Below are 21,480 nucleotides of genomic sequence, written 5' to 3' on the forward strand. Positions count from 1 at the left end.
CAAACTAAAAAATTATCTTGTGAAATCTGTGACCTGTTGACCTGCACAACTCAAAGAATCAGAATCAAGAATCATTATTTCTTAGCAGAAATGCTTTTAAACACTTGCTGTACATTTAGCTGACATAAAAATCTTGTTTTGAAATTTGTAGAATAATTGTGAATTTATCAGTAGCAGTAGTTAGCAGTCTTAATATTTTAGTTAATTTTTTGCAGGCACCTATTTTGTCCGTCAAATGTATTTAAAATAAACAAAAATTAAAGAATGTTTTTTAACTGTCGAACCTTGTCATAATTTTATTTATTTATATATTTTTTTAAATTGAAAAAAAAAATGTTTATGGTCTTGGTCTCGGCTTCCGAAAGTCTTGGTCTTGTCTTGGTCTCGGTGCATTCTGGTCTCGGGCAAGTCTTGGTCTCGGATAGTGTGGTCTTGAACACAACACTAACACGCACCTGTCAGCAGAGTGGGTGAGGTCATTCAGAGCGTGTCTTGCTCTGTTCCGACAGAGGTGCTCTGTGTGGTTCAGGTTTTGTCTTTGGTTACTCAGGTTGATGGCTTCGGCCATCCTCATGATCCATCTGGGCCGCCTGTGCATGAGGGAATTCCAGTTGTGGGTGGCCTCACTGGGGCTAAACCCCATGCGTATGGCACACGGAGGGTTTTGGTTACGCCAGGGTGCAGCGCAGCTCTGCGTCACTGGTGGGCCCCCGGCTTCCTGACGGATGGAGTGCCCTTGGGCGCTGTCACAGACAGGAAGGTGATCTCCACCGACGTCAGTCTGTCGGGCTGGGGTGGGGTTCATGAGGGCAGATATGTGAGGGGCCCCCTTTCACATAAATTACTTGGAGCTGTCAGCAGTGTTTCTCACGCTGATCCACTTCCTCCCATCTCTCCGGGGACATCATGTCCTGGTGAGGACGGACAACACCACGGCGTGGCGTATATCAACCGGCAGGGCATACTGTGCTCCCGTCGGTTGCTTTCGCTGGCACACAGACTGATCCTGTGGAGTGTGGGACGTCTCCTCTCGCTGAGGGCGACGCACATTCCCGGGTATCATGAACGTGGGCGCAAACCTGCATTCCAGTGGCACGCCGATTTACATGGTGGACGCTGGCTCTGATTCCTCCCACCCTGCACAGGGTCAGGGGATACGGGCATTTTCTGATCCTGGTGGCTCCCCATTGGCCAGCTATGCACTGGTTGGGGGAGATTTACCAGCTGCTCTGTGCTCCCCCCTGACAGCTCCCTCTGCACAGGGATTTACTGTCGCAGGCGGGAGGCACGGTTTTCCATCCACACCCAGAGAGTCTGGTGCTGTGGGCCTGACTTCTGAGTGGCGCATTCTGTTAGCCGTAGGGTTATGATAGGACGTGATCTCTACCATACAGAGCACTCTGGCCCCCTCCACTAGGTCTCTTTATGACTCTAAGTGGAGGGTGTTTGAGAACTGGTGTCGCCAGGGAGGCCACGTTCCTTTTCAGTTCCCGGTGGCTGTGATTCTGTCATTCCTGCAGGGCCTGAATGGCAAGCGCAAAGCTTTTTCCATGGCGAAGGTGTATTTGGCGGCAATTGCCTCCTGTCACGTGGGCTTTGCGGACAAACCAGCAAGTCAGCATCAGCCGATATGCATGTTTATGAAGGGTGTGCACAGGCTCCTCCCCGTGTCCAGATTGGTGGTTCCACCATGGGATCTGACTGTGGTTCTGGAGGGTCTTAAGGGACCCCCGTTCGAACCAATGGGTGAGATAGACCCTCATGAAATATTATGAAATAGAACTATAGGTTACTTTCGTAACCATGGTTCTATCAGTAATATGAGTGAGATGTCTCACCAGACTGCCCTTCTTTCTCAAACGAGGAGGTTCGCTTACAAAGAATGACACGCACCTGTTTGTCCCCTCCTCTTATAGGAGGTGGGAGATTCTCCCATCAAACTGATGTGCTTCACCGGCCAATCAGGATTGGCAAAGTGAAATAGGTATTCTGAGGAATATAGCAGAGGCGACATCCCATAGTGAGACATCTCACTCATCGAACCGGGGTTACGTAACCTATAGATTTCTATCATGTTTGATTTGTTTGGAATTGCCTTTTTTTTTTTTTTTACTCAGAAGTCTTATAAACATACCAGTGTACACATAAGACACGTCTTATTTGGATATAAAAAGCTGATGAAGCTTTTAATTTCAAAGGCACACAATCTGTAGATGACATGACAGCATATATGAACTGGCTCATTTTGACTGTACGCAGGCCAGGATTCTTTACAATGAATTACACACTCTACTGACACTGGCATCACTGCACTTGGAAAGCTGTAAATGCTTTAAAAACAAGGTGCGACGTAAGAAAAAGGCAGCATGAAATGACGCAAACAAAAACACAAGATGACAAATCCTAACACAAGCTAGACTTACAGTATGTCAAATTCTTCTGCTTTGACAATTTCAATATTTAATGATAGTGTAAAAGACAGTTCAGGTGCTTCTGGAACTGTGAAGGTCACAAAAATAATAATGTAATCATCAGTGAGGGTTTTTTCAGTGACTTTGGTGACACTTTAAACAGCTGCTACACAAGTTTATGCAAATTTACAAATGCCATTAAAAAATTTAAAAAAAACGCACAAACAGTGGAATGCTTCACTTCTGTGAAGTTGTGAGAAAGCTCAAAACTGGAGACATTAGCATCATTGATCGATATTTAGGGGTTTAAAAAACACACCCCTTACTGGCTGTTAAGCAGGAATCAAAGGCTTTTTCAGTTTTAAAACTCACGGCAACAGTTATCCAAGCACATGTAACAACTTTAGCAACAACATGTTGAAAAATCACAGTGGACGGCTGACATCACATGCCATTGAGCAATTGTCTAGAGTGCTGACTCAGCAACAGAAACCAGACTGGAAGGGAAGTTGCTCTAAATTCTTGACCTCTCGGTTTATACTTTGAACTTTGGATGGTTACACATGGTACTGGGTAACACTGACACTTACCATTCTTCAGTGGACAATCAGGCCACTGCCTGGTTTGAGGTTTGAATTTGTACGCCTTCATTTGCTGAGTAATTACACTTTTTAAACAAAGGAAGGAAAAAATACAATGTAATTGGATTTAAATCAAGAGTCAAGAAAAAGATAAATAAGGATAAGATAAATAATAATAGGATGATGCAAGTGTTGATTTCCTAACTGAAGGAAAGAGAGATTAAATACATTAGTGCCGTGTCCATCCTTACATGGAGCGCCACAATTTAAGTGTCTTTGGGTAAATGAAAGATTGAAAACCAATCACAGCAGCAGAAGCTGATCTGAGCTTCCTGTATGTGAATCCAGCATCAAGCCTCTGATGTTGGGACTTAAAGTGTGTCAGCCTCAGACACAGCAGTGTGCAGCTGGCTGAGCCCACAGAACAAAAGCTTTCTTCAAGAAAACAGTGCCGCCCTGAGGGCTCCCACAGCAGAGGGGTGGCCATTTTTCATTATGACCCACTCATGGTGAGGTGGTCTGGCCTGGAATAAACACTGTCCACTTTGGCTCACAGAGTCGTGGTCGGCCACATCAGCACAGCTCCTCCTCGCAGTGCGCCTCCGCCACAAGCAGAGAGTGTTTGTCAGGCTCACTCAGCACCAGGCTGTTCAGCGAGTGCTTGTCTGAGCGCAGAGAGTTGATGGAGGCTCGGCTGTAGTTGACAAAGCGGTCCAGCAGGCTGAGTTTGGGGGACGGACGGCGCATTTCGCCCATGCCGATATGGACGCTGACGTCGGACAGGCTGCCCTGCCTCTTGCTGGGTCCCACTCTGGCTTCCAGCTTCTCAGCCGTGGGCTTAGTGTAACTACAAAGACAGGGAAGCAGATGCTAAATATGTTTCACATGCATACACATGAGCACAGGCTGTACAAAGCGTCCAGCATCTCATTACCATTTGAGATAAAGCGACGACAAAACCACGGAGACAGATGAAAGCGCCATGGCAGCAGAGCCCATCCACGGCTGCAGCACCAGACCAAATGGAAGGAACACACCTGTGAAAGGACAGAGCTCATGTTACTGCTGCTACCACACCTACACTGTATAGAACCATCAGCACACACAGCCCAAGCTACTGGGCAGGTTTATGTTACTGTAGCATTAGTGTCAACCAGGGTTAGGGTCAATTACATTTTTAAATTACAATTATGCTTCCAATTATTATATTACAATTATTATGTATTCCCTGATTCAATTACATTCTCAATTACTAAAAGTAAATTACAATTCATTACAATAAACCGAGTCTAAATAAAAAATCTGTGAGCATCTCTTATGATAATTGGTTGGTTTTGACCCATGTCTTAAATCAGCTGTAAAATACACTAAAAACAATCATCATCTAATTTGTTTGTCATTTAATAATTGTTAACTACATATGTGTAAGCCATAAAACTGTAACATGGTTTCCCAGTTTTGTGTTTAATACAATTATAATTGGCCAGTTTTTACAGAATATCCATGACAATTACAACAAAAAAATTCTGAACTCAATATAACAGCAGCATATTTTATGAATTACAATTACAATTATGCAATAATCTGCGATTACAGTTATAAAAGACTCCAAGCCTGGTGTCAACAGATCATTTCAAAACTAAACTCCACTAAAGGATCAACAAATCAGTCATCTTAACTGTGTAAGTGTTTTTGGAACTACATCTAAACCCTGTATCCCTATGACATCTGACACTCATGGTAACACATTATTGCACTGACAGGTTACAGTAAAAACCAATAAATATAAAGTGTAAAGAAAGACACCACATGCAGTCGTAATAGTATTAGTAATCCCATTTTAAACTATTCCTCTCACACTTGTTTTCCTGCCACTAACACACTTTCCCCACACTTCACTGTGACAGTGTGATCACGGAGCAAACCACAAACTTCCTGAGTCTCTGTTTAGAGGATTGTGATGATTCCGAGCTGACCTGCAGCAATAGGAATGCCAACCAAGTTGTATACGAGCGCAAAGACAAAGTTGATCCGTATTCTCTTGACGGTCTTTTTTGAGAGGTCGATACTTCCCACCACATCCAGCAGGTCATTCTGCACACATCAAAGGATGAGTTGGAAATTAATAATGCAATCACAATTAACACAAAGTCACAGGTCCAGTCTCTCGAGGATCTACAACTTTTTGGGATCATTGTGGCCCAAAACTCTTAAATTAGTGTTTCTAAACCTATGGCATAATGTGCAGCATTTAATGTAGGTCATTGATAAAAAATTCTGTATTTAAAAAAAAAATTCAATTCAATCATAACCTGATGCAGTGTAGAAACACACAATTCTCACCCTGATTAACACCACATCTGCTGCTTCTATAGCAACATCTGTCCCGGTCCCTATGGCAATCCCAACGTCCGCCATGGCCAGAGCAGGAGAGTCGTTGATGCCGTCACCAACCATGGCGACCCTCTTCCCGGTCTGCTGCAGCTGCTCTACCTTGGCCACCTTGTGAGAGGGGAGCACCTCTGCAAACACCTTCCTGATCCCCACCTGGTAATAGTTACACAAAACTGGAAGCATGACAACACAAAAGGCTACAACAAATCATCATAACTCATCATGGCACTGCTCACTGAATTTTGGGAAGATATTATTAGGTCTTCATCTGCTGTTATTTATTTATTATACCTCATCTTTATTATAAACTACATATGATAAAGGATGCAATGGTTCTATAATGTTGATGCTATGAATATTTAAATCAGCCTGATGTATAAATGTTTGCTATCACCATGCCAACTTGTTTGTTGACACTATTGGTGTCATTATCTTTCAGGGATGCAGTTGGTAGTTTCTATATTTGTGCTAGAGATTGTAAAATAATAAACCATCAGAAAATATTGTAAACCTGTTTATAGATTGTTTTTACACATTTTTCAATGTGAAATTTATTTTAAAAAAAAACACGAAAGTTCAGACACAAGACAAGGGTTATAATTTAAAGTCTTCTTCCACATGCTCAAAAAACAATAAGTTTGTTTTCCAACCTTTTCCCCTCACCTGTGCAGCAATAGCTCGAGCTGTCTTGCTGTTATCACCTGTCATCAGCACCACCTCCAGGCCCATGTTGGTTAGAGTCTGGATGGCCAGCTCTGCCTCTGGTTTCACTGTGTCTGCTATGGCTACCATCGCACACAGCAGATCTGCACAAAAACACACAGGTGTGACAAAATGGAGGGCTTCTGTATTTGGATTTTGGACAGAGTGAACCACTAACTCCCAATTTCCACTGGATGCCTATCTGCTGCATACAGTAGAAGCAATGGACCTGATACGTTGCAATTCTAGTCAAAGTGTCAATATCCACCAAATGCGTATATGGTCCGTCACAACTCCATAATGACTCGCCCTCTGCAACAGACCTTCTATTTTTGCCGGCACAACGATGCATAAATTAGGCAAAGATAAGCTTGTGTTTGACAGGAAGTAGTGGACAGACCCGGTGCTACATACTGAGATTATAAACCTAACGCTAACATAATCCAAAAAACAAATAAAACACGTGTACGTTCACTTTGAAAACTGAAATAAACAAAAATGAATATTTTTTTTTTTTAGCAAAACTTCATTTTTCGATAGTGGGCATGTGCACGCATGCGCATATACAATCTCAGAACGATGTGAACGCAGTACATGACACCAGAATAAAACATCTTGTTTATTTTCAAAGGCGGATTGTATTTTCATCCATTTTCTGACTCGCTTGCTCCTTTTCAGGGTAGTGGGGGTCTGCTGGTGCCTATCTACATCTTTCTTTAGGCACTGGGCAGGGGTACGCCCTGGACAGGGCTGCAGTATAAACATTATCCCTGGTTGAATCACAATAATCTCCACAAAACCAGAAGAACTACAGGACAGGACAGAGTCAAATTCCTTCTAAAAAAAAAAAAAAAAAAAATTCCTTCTACTCCTCTTGAACTGGTATAAGTTTGTATGGCTTTGTGGTTTTCTTTGTATTTACTACAACTCACTATATCGCATGATTACACATGAATTAGCGAGTCCTCGCCGCCACAATTAAACATCACAGACCGAGGTGGTAGGGATTGATGAAAAGCGGTGCACGGAGCAGTTACGTAGCGGAGATGTTACCGAAGCAGAATGCAGTAATTTAATATTGCTACTCACTGTCTACAGCTACTAAAACAGCAGTGCGCCCCCTGTGCTCATGCTCCGTCATGGCTTCATCAACATCAGGTCGGATTTGGAGGCAGTTTCTCTTCATCCACTCCCGATTTCCAATGAGTACATTATAAGATGATGTCTGGATCTGGCCTGCAAACACATGTAGGAAAAACTATAAGTAAATTAAAAAAAAAAAACATTTGAAACAAAACCTGGACAGTGTTTTACGACTATCCTCCCAACATACTCAGAGGCTGTGGGTCCATGAGTGGATGTGAGCTGGATGACATGTCAGAGACCTGTACCAGGACTGCTGTACCAGGACTGTTGCACTGGTTGTAGTCCTCGCTGTCGCTGTCCGCCTGTTTGAGCAGCATCTCTGTGTTGCTGACTTGACAACGAATACCGCAGCCTGGTACTGTTTGGAAGTCGGTGCATGTGCCCAGAGACTCTGTGCCAAGCTCCTGCACAGGACCCACAGTGGTTAGCGTTATCAAAAGTGATACAAATTTTTCCTTTTTTTTTATCTGATGGATGATTTAGATTTTCCCTTGTTGATTTCACCCACCTGTTTACAATATTTGGTGATGGCTGCTCCCAGAGGGTGCTCACTGTTGTTCTCTGCCGTGCCCACAATAGCCAAAAGACGAGAGCGAGGCATCTTATTCCCCTCCACCACTATCTTGACTTGAATGACCATCGGCGCTCCATAGGTGATGGTGCCCGTCTTATCAAATACCACCGACTGAACCTGAATGTGCAGAAAATTAAAAAATACCAATATTACAATTTCAATAGTTGTAAATGTTCCAGGCAATAGGTGGCGCTCTAACATTTCTCCTAAAAGCATCAAAGAACAGAGAAGGTAATTATAACAGGTGCAAAGAGTTGTTATATTTCAAACAAAAATGTTCCTCCGTTAACCATTTTGTAACAATTAAAAGTGACGAGGTTTTAATAATGAACACACGAGCACCCACATAAAGAGTTGGTGTGTTACAAAGTTGGCCGACTGCACAAAAGCATCATCTTCAACAGACCTTATGCGCCATCTCCAGCGGCTCTCCTCCCTTTATTAAGATCCCATTCTGGGCTCCAACCCCTGTGCCCACCATCACAGCTGTTGGGGTTGCCAGGCCAAGTGAGCAGGGACAGGCGATGCATAACACGGTTATGGAGGCCTGGAAGGCAAAGCGAACCACTGCCTCGGCTCTAGAAATGCTTTTATCGTAACCCTGGAAAGAGATTAGAGGGTTGAGGCAAATTCAGTGACTTTAGGCTTCAGGATATGAACTGGTGAACAGAATAGCACTGCAGGGACAGCTGTTATGTTTGCAGTGATCTTAAATGGAGGTTACCCAAGGTGTTGCAGCAGCTCATGAACGGCAAAATGTATCCATAATTTATAAAGTGCTGAATATCACAACACCCTCGTACATTGAATACCTGTCTGCACAGTTATAATCAATGTCATGAAAGGTAACTCTTTGTCTTTTCACAGGAGCAAATGAAGGCGAAACTTACAGGAAAGTACAGCTCCACAAGAGAAAAGTCCAAGAAGCCAATAACGATCCAGGCGATCAGCGTGAGTACAGAGACGCAGACGATGAAGGGGACGAAATAGCCGCTGATCTTATCGGCATATTGCTGAATGGGGGCCTACACACATGAAAAGTCATCAAACACATTTTACAACTAAAAACACAGGAAATGGCAGTATCACCTTTGACGTCTGAGCTTCCTCCACCAGTTTGACAATCTGAGACAGGGTGGTGTCCATGCCTACATGTGTAGCACTGATGAGCAAACAGCCATTCTGGTTAATAGAGCCGGCGATGACTGAACTCTCAGGCTTCTTCGTCACTGGCATGGCTTCTCCTGGTCACACAAAAAACTGATTAGTCAGACATTCAAGAACTATGACTCTTAATATCCATTTCCTATATCCTCTTATTGTCCTTGGGGTCAATTTGACCTCATTCAATGTTTATCATTCAAAAAACAATAGTTGACTTTTTTTTTCCTTCACATTTCATGACCAGTCTTTTCACACTCTGGAATTGCGCATGCGCGACCTGGGGGGTAATAGGTCGAGAGGGATATAAATGTAAACAAGCTCGAAGCCACTTTCGGCCGATCCGAGCACTTTTAAAAACTGGTGGGAGCAGTTCAGCAGCAGTATCGATGCGAGGCCGTCCCCTCACTTCCGCACAGATTACACCTGGTGCACGAAAACACCGACTACCTGGGTCTCCAGCGTTGTCAGCCAAGGCAAGTTTATCTCTCTTGACCATTGAACTCATGTGCGAGAACTGAACGAGAGCGAGATTTACGAGAGTGTGAGTAGGCTTATTTGATGAGTACAATAAATTAAGCATAAAATTATCATGATGTATTTGTGCTGAACAAATCATGCAAGCAATTTGAGCCCATGCTATTTCAGCGGTGTGAAACAGCCCTTTAGCTAAATTATCCTCTTTGTGCTTAGTGTGTATTGCAATCTGCACACTCTCCTCCTCTCTCTTGAAAATGTCCTCTGGGAAAGGGTTCACCATCAATGAAGTTTTGGAACAGCTCTTTCACAGTGAAAGTGACATAGAGGAAAATGTGTCTGAGACAGAAGACTGTAGTGAACAACCCTAGATATAATACAAAAAGGAGATAAAAATAAGTCAATAAATATGTTTGAGAGGAAAGGAGGGGTCACCAACATCAATGAATATGGTTCATTCTGTGAGAGTCATGAATGTGCACCCCAAATTAGAAGATTTGGATGAAAGATTTTCAAGATACATTAGCTCTAAAACTGAAAGTTTGACCTGATGGTGGCGCTGCAGGAAAGGTCATATCATCACCACAACCAATAGGGTTTATAGTCTTTGGGGTCAATAATGTTGTCCACATATTTGAGAAGATTTGGATGAAAACTATTCAGGATAAATTAATTCTAATTTAAAAGTTTAGCCTGATGAGGGCGCTAGAGGACAAGTCAAGGTTTCATTATCAAAGGGTGTTTTATGTATTCAACAAATAATAATAAAGTGCCTAACACAAAAACTTGGTCAACAATTTTATTGGAAGCAAATATCCCCAGGTTCAGATTGACCCCAAGGGTAAAATGTATTAGTAATATTTGAGGATAATAGGAAAGTTAAATACATTAAGGTGCTAATACAGTTATTTGTATTATAATTTCTCCTTTCTTTCAGTGTCGTGTATTCTAATGTAGGTATTTTTGACATTGACAGTTGTTGATCTGAGTTTCATATTAAATTATTTTCTCTCTCTCTGTCACTTGTGTTTTCTTCAAGCTATTCTTTACAAATACCAGCGCACAGCTTTAATTCCTGTCTGTTTACTGTCTCAAACAAAAGTGAATTTGAATCTTATCTCTTCGTTGTGGTACTAGTGTTCATTCAGAGTGACGGACCTGTGATGAGAGACTCGTCAGCCATAGAGTGTCCTTCGATGACTCTCCCATCGACGGGAAACTTCCCTCCAGGGACTACTTTAACCACATCACCCCTTTGCACCAGCTCAACGTCCACCTGCTCCTCACTGCAGCACAGAAAGAAAAGGTGTTTTCTATTCATGGCAGCACTTTTCTTTAAAAGCACAATAGTCAACATCTGAAAAATAATGTCTTAAGAAAAACATAATTCTGTATGAGAACACTTTTTTTAGTTAGGGAATAGTTGACTTTATCAAACTAAACTAACACTTGAGCATTTGAATCATTAGATACCTGATAATAGACATATCACTGCTGAGAGTGACCACTGTGGCCTCAGTCGCTTGTAAAGACATCAGTTTGGACAGAGCCTCAGATGTTTTGCTCTGGGAGGAAACAAACACTTCTGATGTCAATAATCAAGTTTAACTGTCGGCTTTGTACGAGGTTAGTGAAAAAAGGTCAAGCACTAATTACATCAACCAATACCTTGGCTATTTGTTCCAACCATCGACCCAACGAAATAAAGACAAAGAGCATAGGTGGTGTGTCGAAGAAAGTAATGGGGTTGACTTTTGCCTTTTCCACCATGGCAACTATTAGGACAAGCAGTGAATAGCTGAAGGCGATGGAAGTGGCCAAAACAATCAGCACGTCCATGTTGGCAGACTTGTGTTTCACTGCTTTGTATGCCTGAATGTAGAAATATCGGCCTCCAATGAACTGATGGGAGGGAAAACAGAAAGGCTTAAGTAAACTGAAGCAAACACATAATAAATTCTGAGGGGATTTAGTTTCACAGTGAATGTCTCTGCCATGTTGCATGTAAGTGTCAGTAATCAGATCTACCTGCACGGGCACACAGAACAGGAAAGACAGGAGGTTCATGATGGAAAGCCCTGGAAGCAGCTGTCGCTCCAGGAACATGGTGGAATGGTAATGGTTGCGATCCTCGGCTGAGGCATTGTGATGATGCTTCGACATCTGATGGTCCATGACAATCATATACATCATCATTCCCATTACAGGTACACAGAAAATCAAGCTCACAAGGAATGACTTCCGCCACCTAGGAGCAAAAAAGTTTATGTTTTAAAACTACTTTAAGCAGCGAGTAGTCATAATGTTGTACGCGTCACAATGTGGCTACAAAAGCTGCCTTTGGCCAAATAACCATAATCTCAAAGCAAACAAACTAAAAAACTATTTATTTAAAAACAAACTATACATTTCAGCTGTTGTTACACCACAGACAAGTCACATTACATGATTGGCTGATGGCAAGTTTCAGTGTACTTTGTATTTTTTTTTTAAAAACAACTAAAAACTGTGAATAAATCATATTGTTGCAATAGTAAAACTTCAAAATCAGTTGTTCCTATTTTGTTAGATACAAACTGCCAAATGACCTACAAATCCAAGTATTTTCTGATTTGTTCTTCCTTCTGATGATGTGTGTAGTATAATGAAATGAATCTCTGGTTAAAGCAAAGCACACATATTCTTGTGATGGTACTACTGAGATTAATTCAAAGCCAGAGGATTTAAAATAAATAAAAGCACTGCTTACTGTCGTATTTCTTTGCTGTGGTCCAGGTGACTGGAAGCGCGGTCCCTCTTTATCAATGATGACTCAAAGCCCAGGTTCTGTGGATAATAATAAAACACTCAAACCTAATGTTCAAAATGTGTGAACTCATTTGTACTTTCATACAAAGAAAATAGGTGAACAAATTCAAGGAATTTTTGTCACTTCTGTGAATACCTCAATCAGCTTGATGATGTCACGTGGCCCTATAACTTCTGAGTCATATTTTACGTGTGCTTTGTTGGTTGCTAAGGCAACGGAGGCATATATCACCCCCTTCTGCTTGGTAAGGCTGGATTCGATCTTGTGAACACAGGAGGCACACGTCATCCCCCTGACCTAGATCAATGAAACAGACCAGGACACCAAAATAAGACGTTTAGTTTTTTGTTTTCTACTTACTTCCTCCTTCACAGTTGATAGATGTATTCACTGAGTTATACACCATACAAACCTACCACTAGTTCAAGGTTTCCATCAGAACCTTCATAGTTCTCCATTACAGAGGCCGTAAAGCCCAGTTCTTTCACACACTCAGCTATCTTCAGGGGATCTATGATGTCAGGGTTATAACGGACCTCTGCTTTACTTGCCATCAGTGCAACCAAAACCGCGTGGATACCTGTAGAGCACAAAAATCTTTTTCTTAAGTTTCCATTAAAAGCTATTAGAAACAGTCACTCATGTTTGTAGTCTGAATATTTATCGACCTGGCTCATTCTTGAGGTTTCGCTCGATATTTGACACACAGGAGGCACAGGTCATGCCTCCGATTTGGATGTAGCATTTGTGAGTGACATCGCTGCGTCCATTGAATGCTTCTTTGTGGAGATCATTGTCAAGCTCGTTATCTTTGAAAGCTGCTGTACTCAAAGATTTTGGCAAAACTGGTTCTGATGCCGGCAGCAAAGAATTAGACTCTGGGAGAGAAAACCAGACATCAATAAGTCTGAAAAAAGGCAACTGAACACAAGACTTTGCTCTTTAACTTAAGAATAATGAACTGAATCAGGGTTGGGGTCGATTTTAATTGTAATTGCATAATTGATAATTACAATTATGACATCAATGTATTTGTAATTGTAATTCGAAAAATCTGTTGCTGTTGTAATCATAATTTAATGGTAATTGAGCTCAGATAATTGACTTTCATTTACAATTGAATTAAACACAAACCTGTGGAGCCGTGTTATAATTCTATGGCTTACATATAGTAAGTAAATAATTATTTACATCTGTTTCAGATCAACTTTCCCACTACTTGTCACTTCTCATGAGGATTATTTTACCATTTTCTTAAATGAAATCTAGGGGTATACTGACAGTACAAATGCTCAGACGCCCACAGCAAAATATTAAAACCTATATTATCATGGTTAAGGAAGCCTAACAAGGTAACCAATAGATGAAAAACAATTAGATGATAGATATTTTTTAGTGTATTTTACAGCTGGTTTAAGACATGGGTCAACTCAAAACTGATCCCTTGTCACAAGAGATGCTAACAGAAAGCTAACACAAACGGAAAGTTAAGCTCTTTTATTAAAAGCTCAGTAACTGTGATTAACTGTAATTAAACTTTAGTAACTGAGAACATAATAGGAATTGACTTTCGGGGAAAAAAATTATAATTGTAATTTTAATTATAATTGGAAAAAATGCTGGTTATCATAATCGTAATTGAGTTCTAATTGAACATTGAACATTGAAGATTATCATTGATCCCAACCCTGAACGCCCAACCAAACAATCCCTCCACCTACCTGGTAGAAAAGCATCAAAGCCCATGTCCTCTATGGCGTCCCTCAGCTCCTGTGGTGTGGTGAGGAGAGGATCAAAATCAAAGATCCCCTGATGATCGACCAGTGACACTTGGGCATTCATTACTCCTTTCTTCTGTGACATCACACCTTCAATGGACTGCACACAGGAGTTGCAGGTCATGCCTTCAATGTGAATCTTAGCAGCAGAAGCGAGTGGCTGTGTGAAACTCCTCTGTGATGCTAAGGCAGCTGGTGAGGATGTTGATACTAAACTAAGAGGATCAAAGTCATTCCAGGGCTGAGTCTTAAAATTTCCTGGTGGCAGCACCTCAATAGCTTGCTGCAGCTGAGGCACCGTGACCACCTGGGGATCATAGCAGATGAAGGCCCTCTCCTTTTCCAGAGATACCTCCACAGAGGAAACACCAGAAACTGAGGAGATATTGTCTTGAATATTGACCACACAGGAGTGGCAGTGCATGCCTTTGACCCTGAGCTGAACTGAAAGTGTGTCAATAAAGATCTTTCTCTCTTCGGATTCCTCGGATGGTGAGGAGACATCAGCTCTCTGAGAATCAGCAAGACGTTCTATGTCATTGGAAGACAGCTGTAAAGGTTGTGGTTTGGATTTCACTAATGCCTTAAAGCCAGCAACTGCAATCTGGTCTACTATGGTTTGGACAGTGATAAGGTAAGGCAGGTACACAACTGTAGCTTCTTGAGAGTCTAAAACAACTGGAAAAAAGAAGAAAAACAGAAGAGAAAACATAAAATAATTGGAGTGAATTAGGGAAAACAGTTTTTTACACGTTAAAACACAACTTAAATTGAAATGGATGATCATTTTATTGGTCAAATAAATAACTCAAAAATATATAACATGGCCTGAAAGTCAGGCAACCAGAATAGATGCATTTAACCACCTACTGTACTGGAGTGTGTAAACTCAACAGAACTTCCCCCTGAATGCCTTTCTCAGAAGGAAGTCCCTCATTAAAGGATATACACTCAATGTGCTGCTGAGTCCTTTCAACAGTACATTTAATACCCTTAAATCCTTTTATCCATTACCTGTATCAAGTTATTAGACAAGTGCCTTTATCAAAACACACACTAAATTATGACCTAACTAAGCCTGAAGACCACAGACCCTAAACTCAAGTACATTTTTGTGCGTGAGCAAAAAAAAATGTTTTTCTGAACAAAACACAGGGTTTAATTTGACTCAGTTTGTTCTCATATCAGTCTCTGCAGATATCCAGTATTGAGATTATCACTCAGTTTCTGATCACAAACATTATAAAACCTTATAGATAAAACTATTCTTTTTCTACAACTTTTTGGTTTCTTTCTGCATAAAACTTTGCTGTGCTGTGGAAGCTACTATTACTTACAAAATGATTAAACTATTACTTAAAAACACATATGTTTTATTCGCTGAATAAAGCAACCCACTATTTTGGACATCTACAAATAATAAAGCTTGGCACACGCATGTTATTAATACTAACTTTGAGTTGTTTAATCCACGCATATGCAAGCTCCCCCCCCCTCCCCCCCGCCCCGCCCCTCTCAAAGCCAAAGCTCGCCTGCAGGCCAAAACGAGGAAATTGAAACATGGCAGGAGAAACGCAGCAAAAACACTTGGTAAACAAGCGGTAAGTCAAATTCTCTTCCATGGGAACACTGGGTTTGATGATGAAGACCTAGAGCAAAGACACTCACGTGCAAGAAGCGTTTTGTTTTGTGCAAAAGTGAACATTTATGTTTAAAGAATATATTATATGGTTTTTTTGTACAAAAAATAAATAACTTTTTGGTTGACAAATAATCATTTGAATAATCGTGATTTCAATTATGACTAAAGTAATAGTGATTATTATTTTTTCTATAATCGAGCAGCCCTACTTTATACTCGATCTGCTGGTACTATGTAATAATGCAAGTAAACACTTCAACTTTGACTAAATCAGGTGCTAACAAAGCTGCCAAAACAAGAACATTTCAGTGAAAATACAATTACCTTTGATCTTTTCAATTCCTTTCAGTTTTGCAATCTTCCCTTCAATGGTGGTCGTGCAGGAGTGGCACGTCATCCCCTTAATGCTCAGTTTCAGGAGAGTCACTCCGCCTCCCATGGTGTGTGATGGTGACATGGTTGGTCTGTTGTGCACAGGACTGCTGGGAGTGGGGGTCTCTGGAGGCATAACACTAGCCACCGTCTCACTCAGCTGCTGGACTGAAGTCAGGGAGGGAACAAAGGTGACTGTGAGACCAGCCTGGGTGGGGTCTTCTGTAACATCCAGCACCCCCTGAATCTGCAACAGCTTTTCCAAAGTTTTCTGCTGGGCTGTGGATGTCAGGCTTGAGGTGGAGATATGCTGGGTATCGGTACAGATGGGTGTTGGCGTGGCACAGACTGGTAGAGTGGATTCAAAGCCCATGTCTTCAATCGCCTCTGACAGAGACTCTGGGCTCTGAAAGGTGGTGTCATACACGACAGTGGCATGTTTCTGCTCTAAGGATACCTGTGAGAAGGATCAGAAGGTCAGCTAGCTGCTACATTTAGCAAGAGCAAATATCCAAAACTTTAACCCAAAACCAACATTTTTAAATACAAAATACATGCAAACAGATATATTAACAAACCACATTATATTTTTAGTCCTTAAACAAATTAAAGGAGACAGTAAACACAACTTCAGCTCAAACTAAAATTAGCCTTTCCCCTTAGATCAGAAAAAACTCATTCCATTCCCCTTTTATATATTGACAGATTTTGTTTAGAGCCAAATTAGAGGAAACCTTTTGTGCAATCTCACTTTCAGCTTGCATAATACTGTACTTTAGAAAGGAGGTCAAATACACAAGCTTATAATAACTTAAGATTTTGCCTCATATGGATCATTTTGGTCACAAAATGAAACTTTATTATCAGTTACATCTTTGAATAAACCAAATCACTTCACTTGGTCATTTCATCGCTGTGCTTTATGTCAGTCTTGTCTCAACTAAATACATTTTTTCATAAAAAGGAGATTCGAGTTGAAGACCTCAGCGAGTTCACAGCGTGTTCAGTCAGCACGTTGAACATCAGCTTTTCCTCTTCAGCAATAAGGACACATGTGACACACTGGATCACCTGACTGAAAGTTATAAACCATTGAGGGGATGAGTGGGGGGTGGGGGTGGGGGTGGCTGTAGTCAGTGAGAGAATAACCTAAAGGATTAACCTTTTGTTTTTTGAGAATGGAAAAAAAAAAAAAAAAACTCTTGCAAGGATTTTAACTCCACAGAAAAATAAACATTTGTTTTGTTTCTCCAACAGATTGTGTATGTGAAGATCAACGAAAAAACAATCCAGAGTCTACATTTTATTAAGATAAATTACATTTCCTTTGGGAGCAAATGATATATCGACCACAGTCCTGTAAAGGGCAGAGCTCTATCGGGAACATATTATTACATTATCTTCTCATTTAACCTCACCCTGAAGGGTAAACACAAGAGAAAACAAACAGGCCACAATAACCAAATCTCTCTCGACATTAGTTGCTTGTATACTTGGTGATCTCACAAAACCAATACCAGGGTTATTCAAGGCAAAGATGCTTGATGTTAAAAATAAAAAAAAAAACAACTCTGAACATTTAATAACAGCTTGTGATTATTTTTAATTTAAGTTGATTATGTAGCAGTCATTTTGGATCCTGTTCACGATTCAGAACAAGGCAGTTCAAGTGAGCACATGTGAGTTATTAATATTTATGGAGACTGTGCTTTACCTTTATATGTATCACTCCATTAAGAGAACCAATCCGCTGCTCAATGGACTGCACACACGATCCACAAGTCATACCCTCCACTCCTAGGGAAACTGAACACAGGCTGATTTTCTGTGTCATGGCTGATCCGCCTAGAAAAGATGTCAGAAGGACAAACTTTATTGTTTGACATACAGCTGCTCCTCTCTGGCTATAAAACAGGAACAGGAGGTGATTAATGTCCGGGCAGATGAGAAATGCATGTTCCTCTTTTACACAGCTTATCAAATATTGGTAAAAGGATGTAACAGATGTAAAAGCTTAAGATAAATCAAGACCATGATAGAGATTATTTAAACTTTATGCTTTAAGAGGGAAAGTTTTTTAACACCATACAAATATGCACTATACATTCATTTTATCATAAGCGGGATTGGGGTAGGAAAGGGGCTACTGAGCCTACATCAGTTACACACAGACAGATCTGAACACATTCAAAGAAATTCATCCAAAGGGGAAAAAGTACATTAAATTAGGAGAAACAAAAAATGAAGAGAAAGAAATGACCACCTCTTTGATCGAGAGAGAAAGCATAAAAATAGAACTTTAAAAGGCACCCAATCAACACTTCCCTTAGGTTTTCAACCTGAAACAACAACATTGTGCTAAGTAGGGAAAAGCTGTTTCAAATGCCATGAAACAACCAACCAAAGCAATGTTATGTTAAGCCTATTGTCTCCATAACAAACCAAACAAACCATGAAAAACAATCCAAAGCTTTACATGTGCGGTACAATAGTATCTACAACAGGCATTCTCTGTTGTCAAAGAGAATTATTTCACCATTACTCAACATAAATTATATAAAGTTGGATTTGCATAGCTTTTAATACTGATGAGTGCCGCGCAAAGAGCCGTGTACCAAAAAACACACCGTAATCTGAGGTATCCATCTGTGAAAAAGTCAAACTGCACCAACTGTGTAGTTCAAAGACACTCCAACACAAAATGACCTAATCTTTCACCTGAACAGGTGACATTTTTACCAGACGAGTGCTTTTTGAGTCTGACTGCTGCTTCACTGTCCATACAAATGTAATAATAATAATAATAATAATAATAATAATAATTAACTTTACCACAATTTCCTTGTTTACTTTCCCAACAGGTAATTCCTGACAACACCCTTTAACGTAACTCATTCATGTTTACTTTGACTTTTGATAAGTGACAATGGAAGAAAAATAATGCAATGAGAACTGTGTTTATCCTTAGCATTACCAACATATTATTCTGACCTGCAGAGAATGATAAATGAAGTCTACATGTATTCCACCATTGCTTTCCTTCCATGCAGTCCTGTCTGTGTTTCTGTAGCAGCTCACACTACATTTACCTGTTCTGTGTTGCCAAATTAAGATTTCTGCTCAAAAAAAAGGCAGAATTCCACACAAAAAAACACTCCTTTAGATTTTAAACAAAATAATAGCTTAATATCGGTGTTTTGTTTGATTTTTGCAAAATGAAAAAAAAAATGTTCCCCATCTTCTCAGAGTTGTGTTCCCTCTTGCCTCAGGGCACGTTTTAGGTCCTCAGTCGAAATAATGGAGCCACAGTTAAAATGTAAGCAGTCGATACTACACACATTTGTGTACAAAATGATAGAGTACATGATTGTTGTTTTCACTCAGTGAAATATGAGACTTTAAAACACTATTTAGGAACATGAACTAAATACTCGTTATGGCATCCTGATGTAATAAAGCATAGATATTAAATTCATGGCCAAACTAATGACATATCCAAGTAATATTTGAAGCAGTATTAGTTAAAGGCCAACTGTTGACACTACAGTAAACCAACCTTTCTCACCAAAACAACTAAAACTCTAAGCGCTGTATTTTGACTTTAAGCACTTTATTCTTCATAAACGCTTTCCCGAATGTTCTAGAAAACGTTCACTATGTTAGAGATCGTATCTGGCTGTAGAAAGAGTGAAAACTCGCTCTTACTTGTTCTGCTGTCAGACTAGCCGCTTAAGCTAACATGTTAGCTGTGGACTGTTCGTGCTGAGTGACAGCAGCCCGGACTCACGCTCACTGCATGTCGCTGAAGGAGAGGAGGAGGAATGGAAGCGCTGACCAGTCAGGTCTCCAATGATGTTCAGACTCAACTCAGCTCACAACAACTGTTTCTGTATCGCCTCCTCATTCCGACCTGCCTGTGACCGTCGGCTGGACTCCACGACGTCATCACGAAGGGGTGGGGTCGCGTCCTTACGTCACACGAACTGACGGCAGGAAGGGGGGGCACGTGAGTGACTCTAATAAAACACAATTGGCTAATGTCTGTGCCTTTGTATTGCATTCTAAGAGCGCATGCACACAGAGTTGGCAAGCAGCAGTGGGGTGTTTACATATTTTTGTTGAGAAACATTTTTTGTTATTCTGGGAGTAATAAATACAAGATGAATTCAGAAAAACGGAACACAAACAATCAGACTTCTGTAGCAGCGGCAATTCTTAAAAGCTCTTACCAATCCGTGACATTCGGTCCAAATGGAGAGAACCAATCAGATGCCTTTATTTCTCAATATGCCCATACTCCCATGTCCCTCCCTTCTCCTGTGTGCACAATAATTCATCATGGATATATTTTAAATATTGAGCAGAGGTTGCTTGTTTCTGCTGGACAGGTAACTATTTATTTTTCTTTGAGGGATTTGTCATTTTATATCGGATGTCGTTTCATGCTTGTAGGGGCGTGGCTTTGGAGGGAATTTTGTATGGAGCACTGATGGTAAGGGGAGGAGCGTTGGAGCTCAGAGGAGGTCTTGATAGCTCTAATCTTTCTAGCTTTCCAACATTGCAGACTGTCTGCACCTACAAAGAATAACTAAACCCTGAGGTTTTGGCTGACGTGTCAAGGCTGGAAATTCCAAAAAATTCTTGATTATGGGTGGGGCTTCTGAAGCAGTTATGATACGCCTAGTCTATACTATGAGATCTCCAAAGTACCATCTATGCTATGCTAGCTACTACCTCAATACTCAGTATACCTCTCGATTTGCAATTCTCCAACCTCTCTGCCACAGATTGCAGAGTAGGCAGGTGCTAGTTTTTTAAAGAAGGGGCGGAGCTTACACTGGTGGTTTGTGATGTAAGAAGCCACCGAAACTGCACAAACCACCATTCTCAGCCAATAGCAAAATTTGATTGTAATAGCCGTGTTTCAACCCATAGAATGCATTATTCACTCTTAACTTTTTTCAACAACATATGACATATTAAAATACTTGGACTAAAATCTCAAGAGTTGGACAGAAATCAATCAATAACACTACTTCAAACCAAAATACATTTGTTTTCACTAAATATATGGTGTTTTTGGGGTGTGACTATATCTTTAACTCATGTGGCCACGAGTCAGTTAAATTATTCATTTAATTTATAGTCAACTTTATTTGTATAGCTTTAATTACACCAACAAGTGATTTCGTAGCACAAACCAACAATTCCACATGAAGAAACATCAGCGAAAGTCGAGAGAAAAAAACTCCCTTTTAATGGGAAGAAATCTTCAGCAGATCCAGGCTCAGAGGCGGCAGCCATCTGCCTCGACTGATTGGGGTTCGTGGGCAAAAAGCGGTGGTTACAGTGGTTTACTTCTAGTCTGAATGCTTTAGAAATCATATAAGGACACAAATTGTCAATATTTTACACTCCACAAAGATTGTGCAT

At 40.7% G+C, this 21,480-nt stretch overlaps 1 protein-coding gene across 2 annotated transcripts; it reads right to left on the bottom strand.

Moving 5' to 3' along the window:
- Positions 1 to 2,165: 2,165 nt before the first annotated feature.
- Positions 2,166 to 19,999, bottom strand: LOC114470920 (copper-transporting ATPase 1). 2 transcript variants are annotated; one of them, XM_028459330.1, is made up of 23 exons: positions 19,753 to 19,999; positions 17,762 to 17,892; positions 16,000 to 16,504; positions 13,977 to 14,711; positions 12,924 to 13,133; positions 12,672 to 12,835; positions 12,391 to 12,552; positions 12,196 to 12,272; positions 11,475 to 11,694; positions 11,115 to 11,348; positions 10,920 to 11,011; positions 10,605 to 10,732; positions 8,898 to 9,052; positions 8,699 to 8,833; positions 8,215 to 8,409; positions 7,743 to 7,925; positions 7,422 to 7,638; positions 7,178 to 7,324; positions 6,050 to 6,192; positions 5,336 to 5,539; positions 4,969 to 5,086; positions 3,927 to 4,029; positions 2,166 to 3,839 (listed from the first exon to the last, which is right to left on the bottom strand). In XM_028459330.1, the coding sequence occupies exons 2-23, from the start codon at positions 17,879 to 17,881 to the stop codon at positions 3,566 to 3,568; spliced, it is 4,521 nt and encodes a 1,506-aa protein (XP_028315131.1). In that variant the 5' UTR covers positions 17,882 to 17,892; positions 19,753 to 19,999; the 3' UTR covers positions 2,166 to 3,565. The 2 variants fall into 2 exon arrangements, with proteins under 2 accessions (XP_028315131.1, XP_028315130.1); XM_028459329.1 differs by having other exon boundaries at positions 3,566 to 3,839; positions 19,835 to 19,999.
- Positions 20,000 to 21,480: the final 1,481 nt, after the last annotated feature.

Source organism: Gouania willdenowi, chromosome 10, assembly GCF_900634775.1.
Source record: "Gouania willdenowi chromosome 10, fGouWil2.1, whole genome shotgun sequence".
Taxonomy (NCBI): Eukaryota; Metazoa; Chordata; class Actinopteri; order Blenniiformes; family Gobiesocidae; genus Gouania; species Gouania willdenowi.

Bases quoted from the DNA above. Each gene is read 5' to 3' on its own strand.
- LOC114470920 (XM_028459330.1), bottom strand. From the start codon at position 17,881: ATGACACAGAAAATCAGCCTGTGTTCAGTTTCCCTAGGAGTGGAGGGT. The intron at 11,012-11,114 runs GTATTGGTTGAT...GTTTCCTCCCAG, and splicing joins GGTTGGAACAAATAGCCAAG to AGCAAAACATCTGAGGCTCT. The intron at 5,540-6,049 runs GTGAGGGGAAAA...AACTATTACCAG, and splicing joins CTCGAGCTATTGCTGCACAG to GTGGGGATCAGGAAGGTGTT.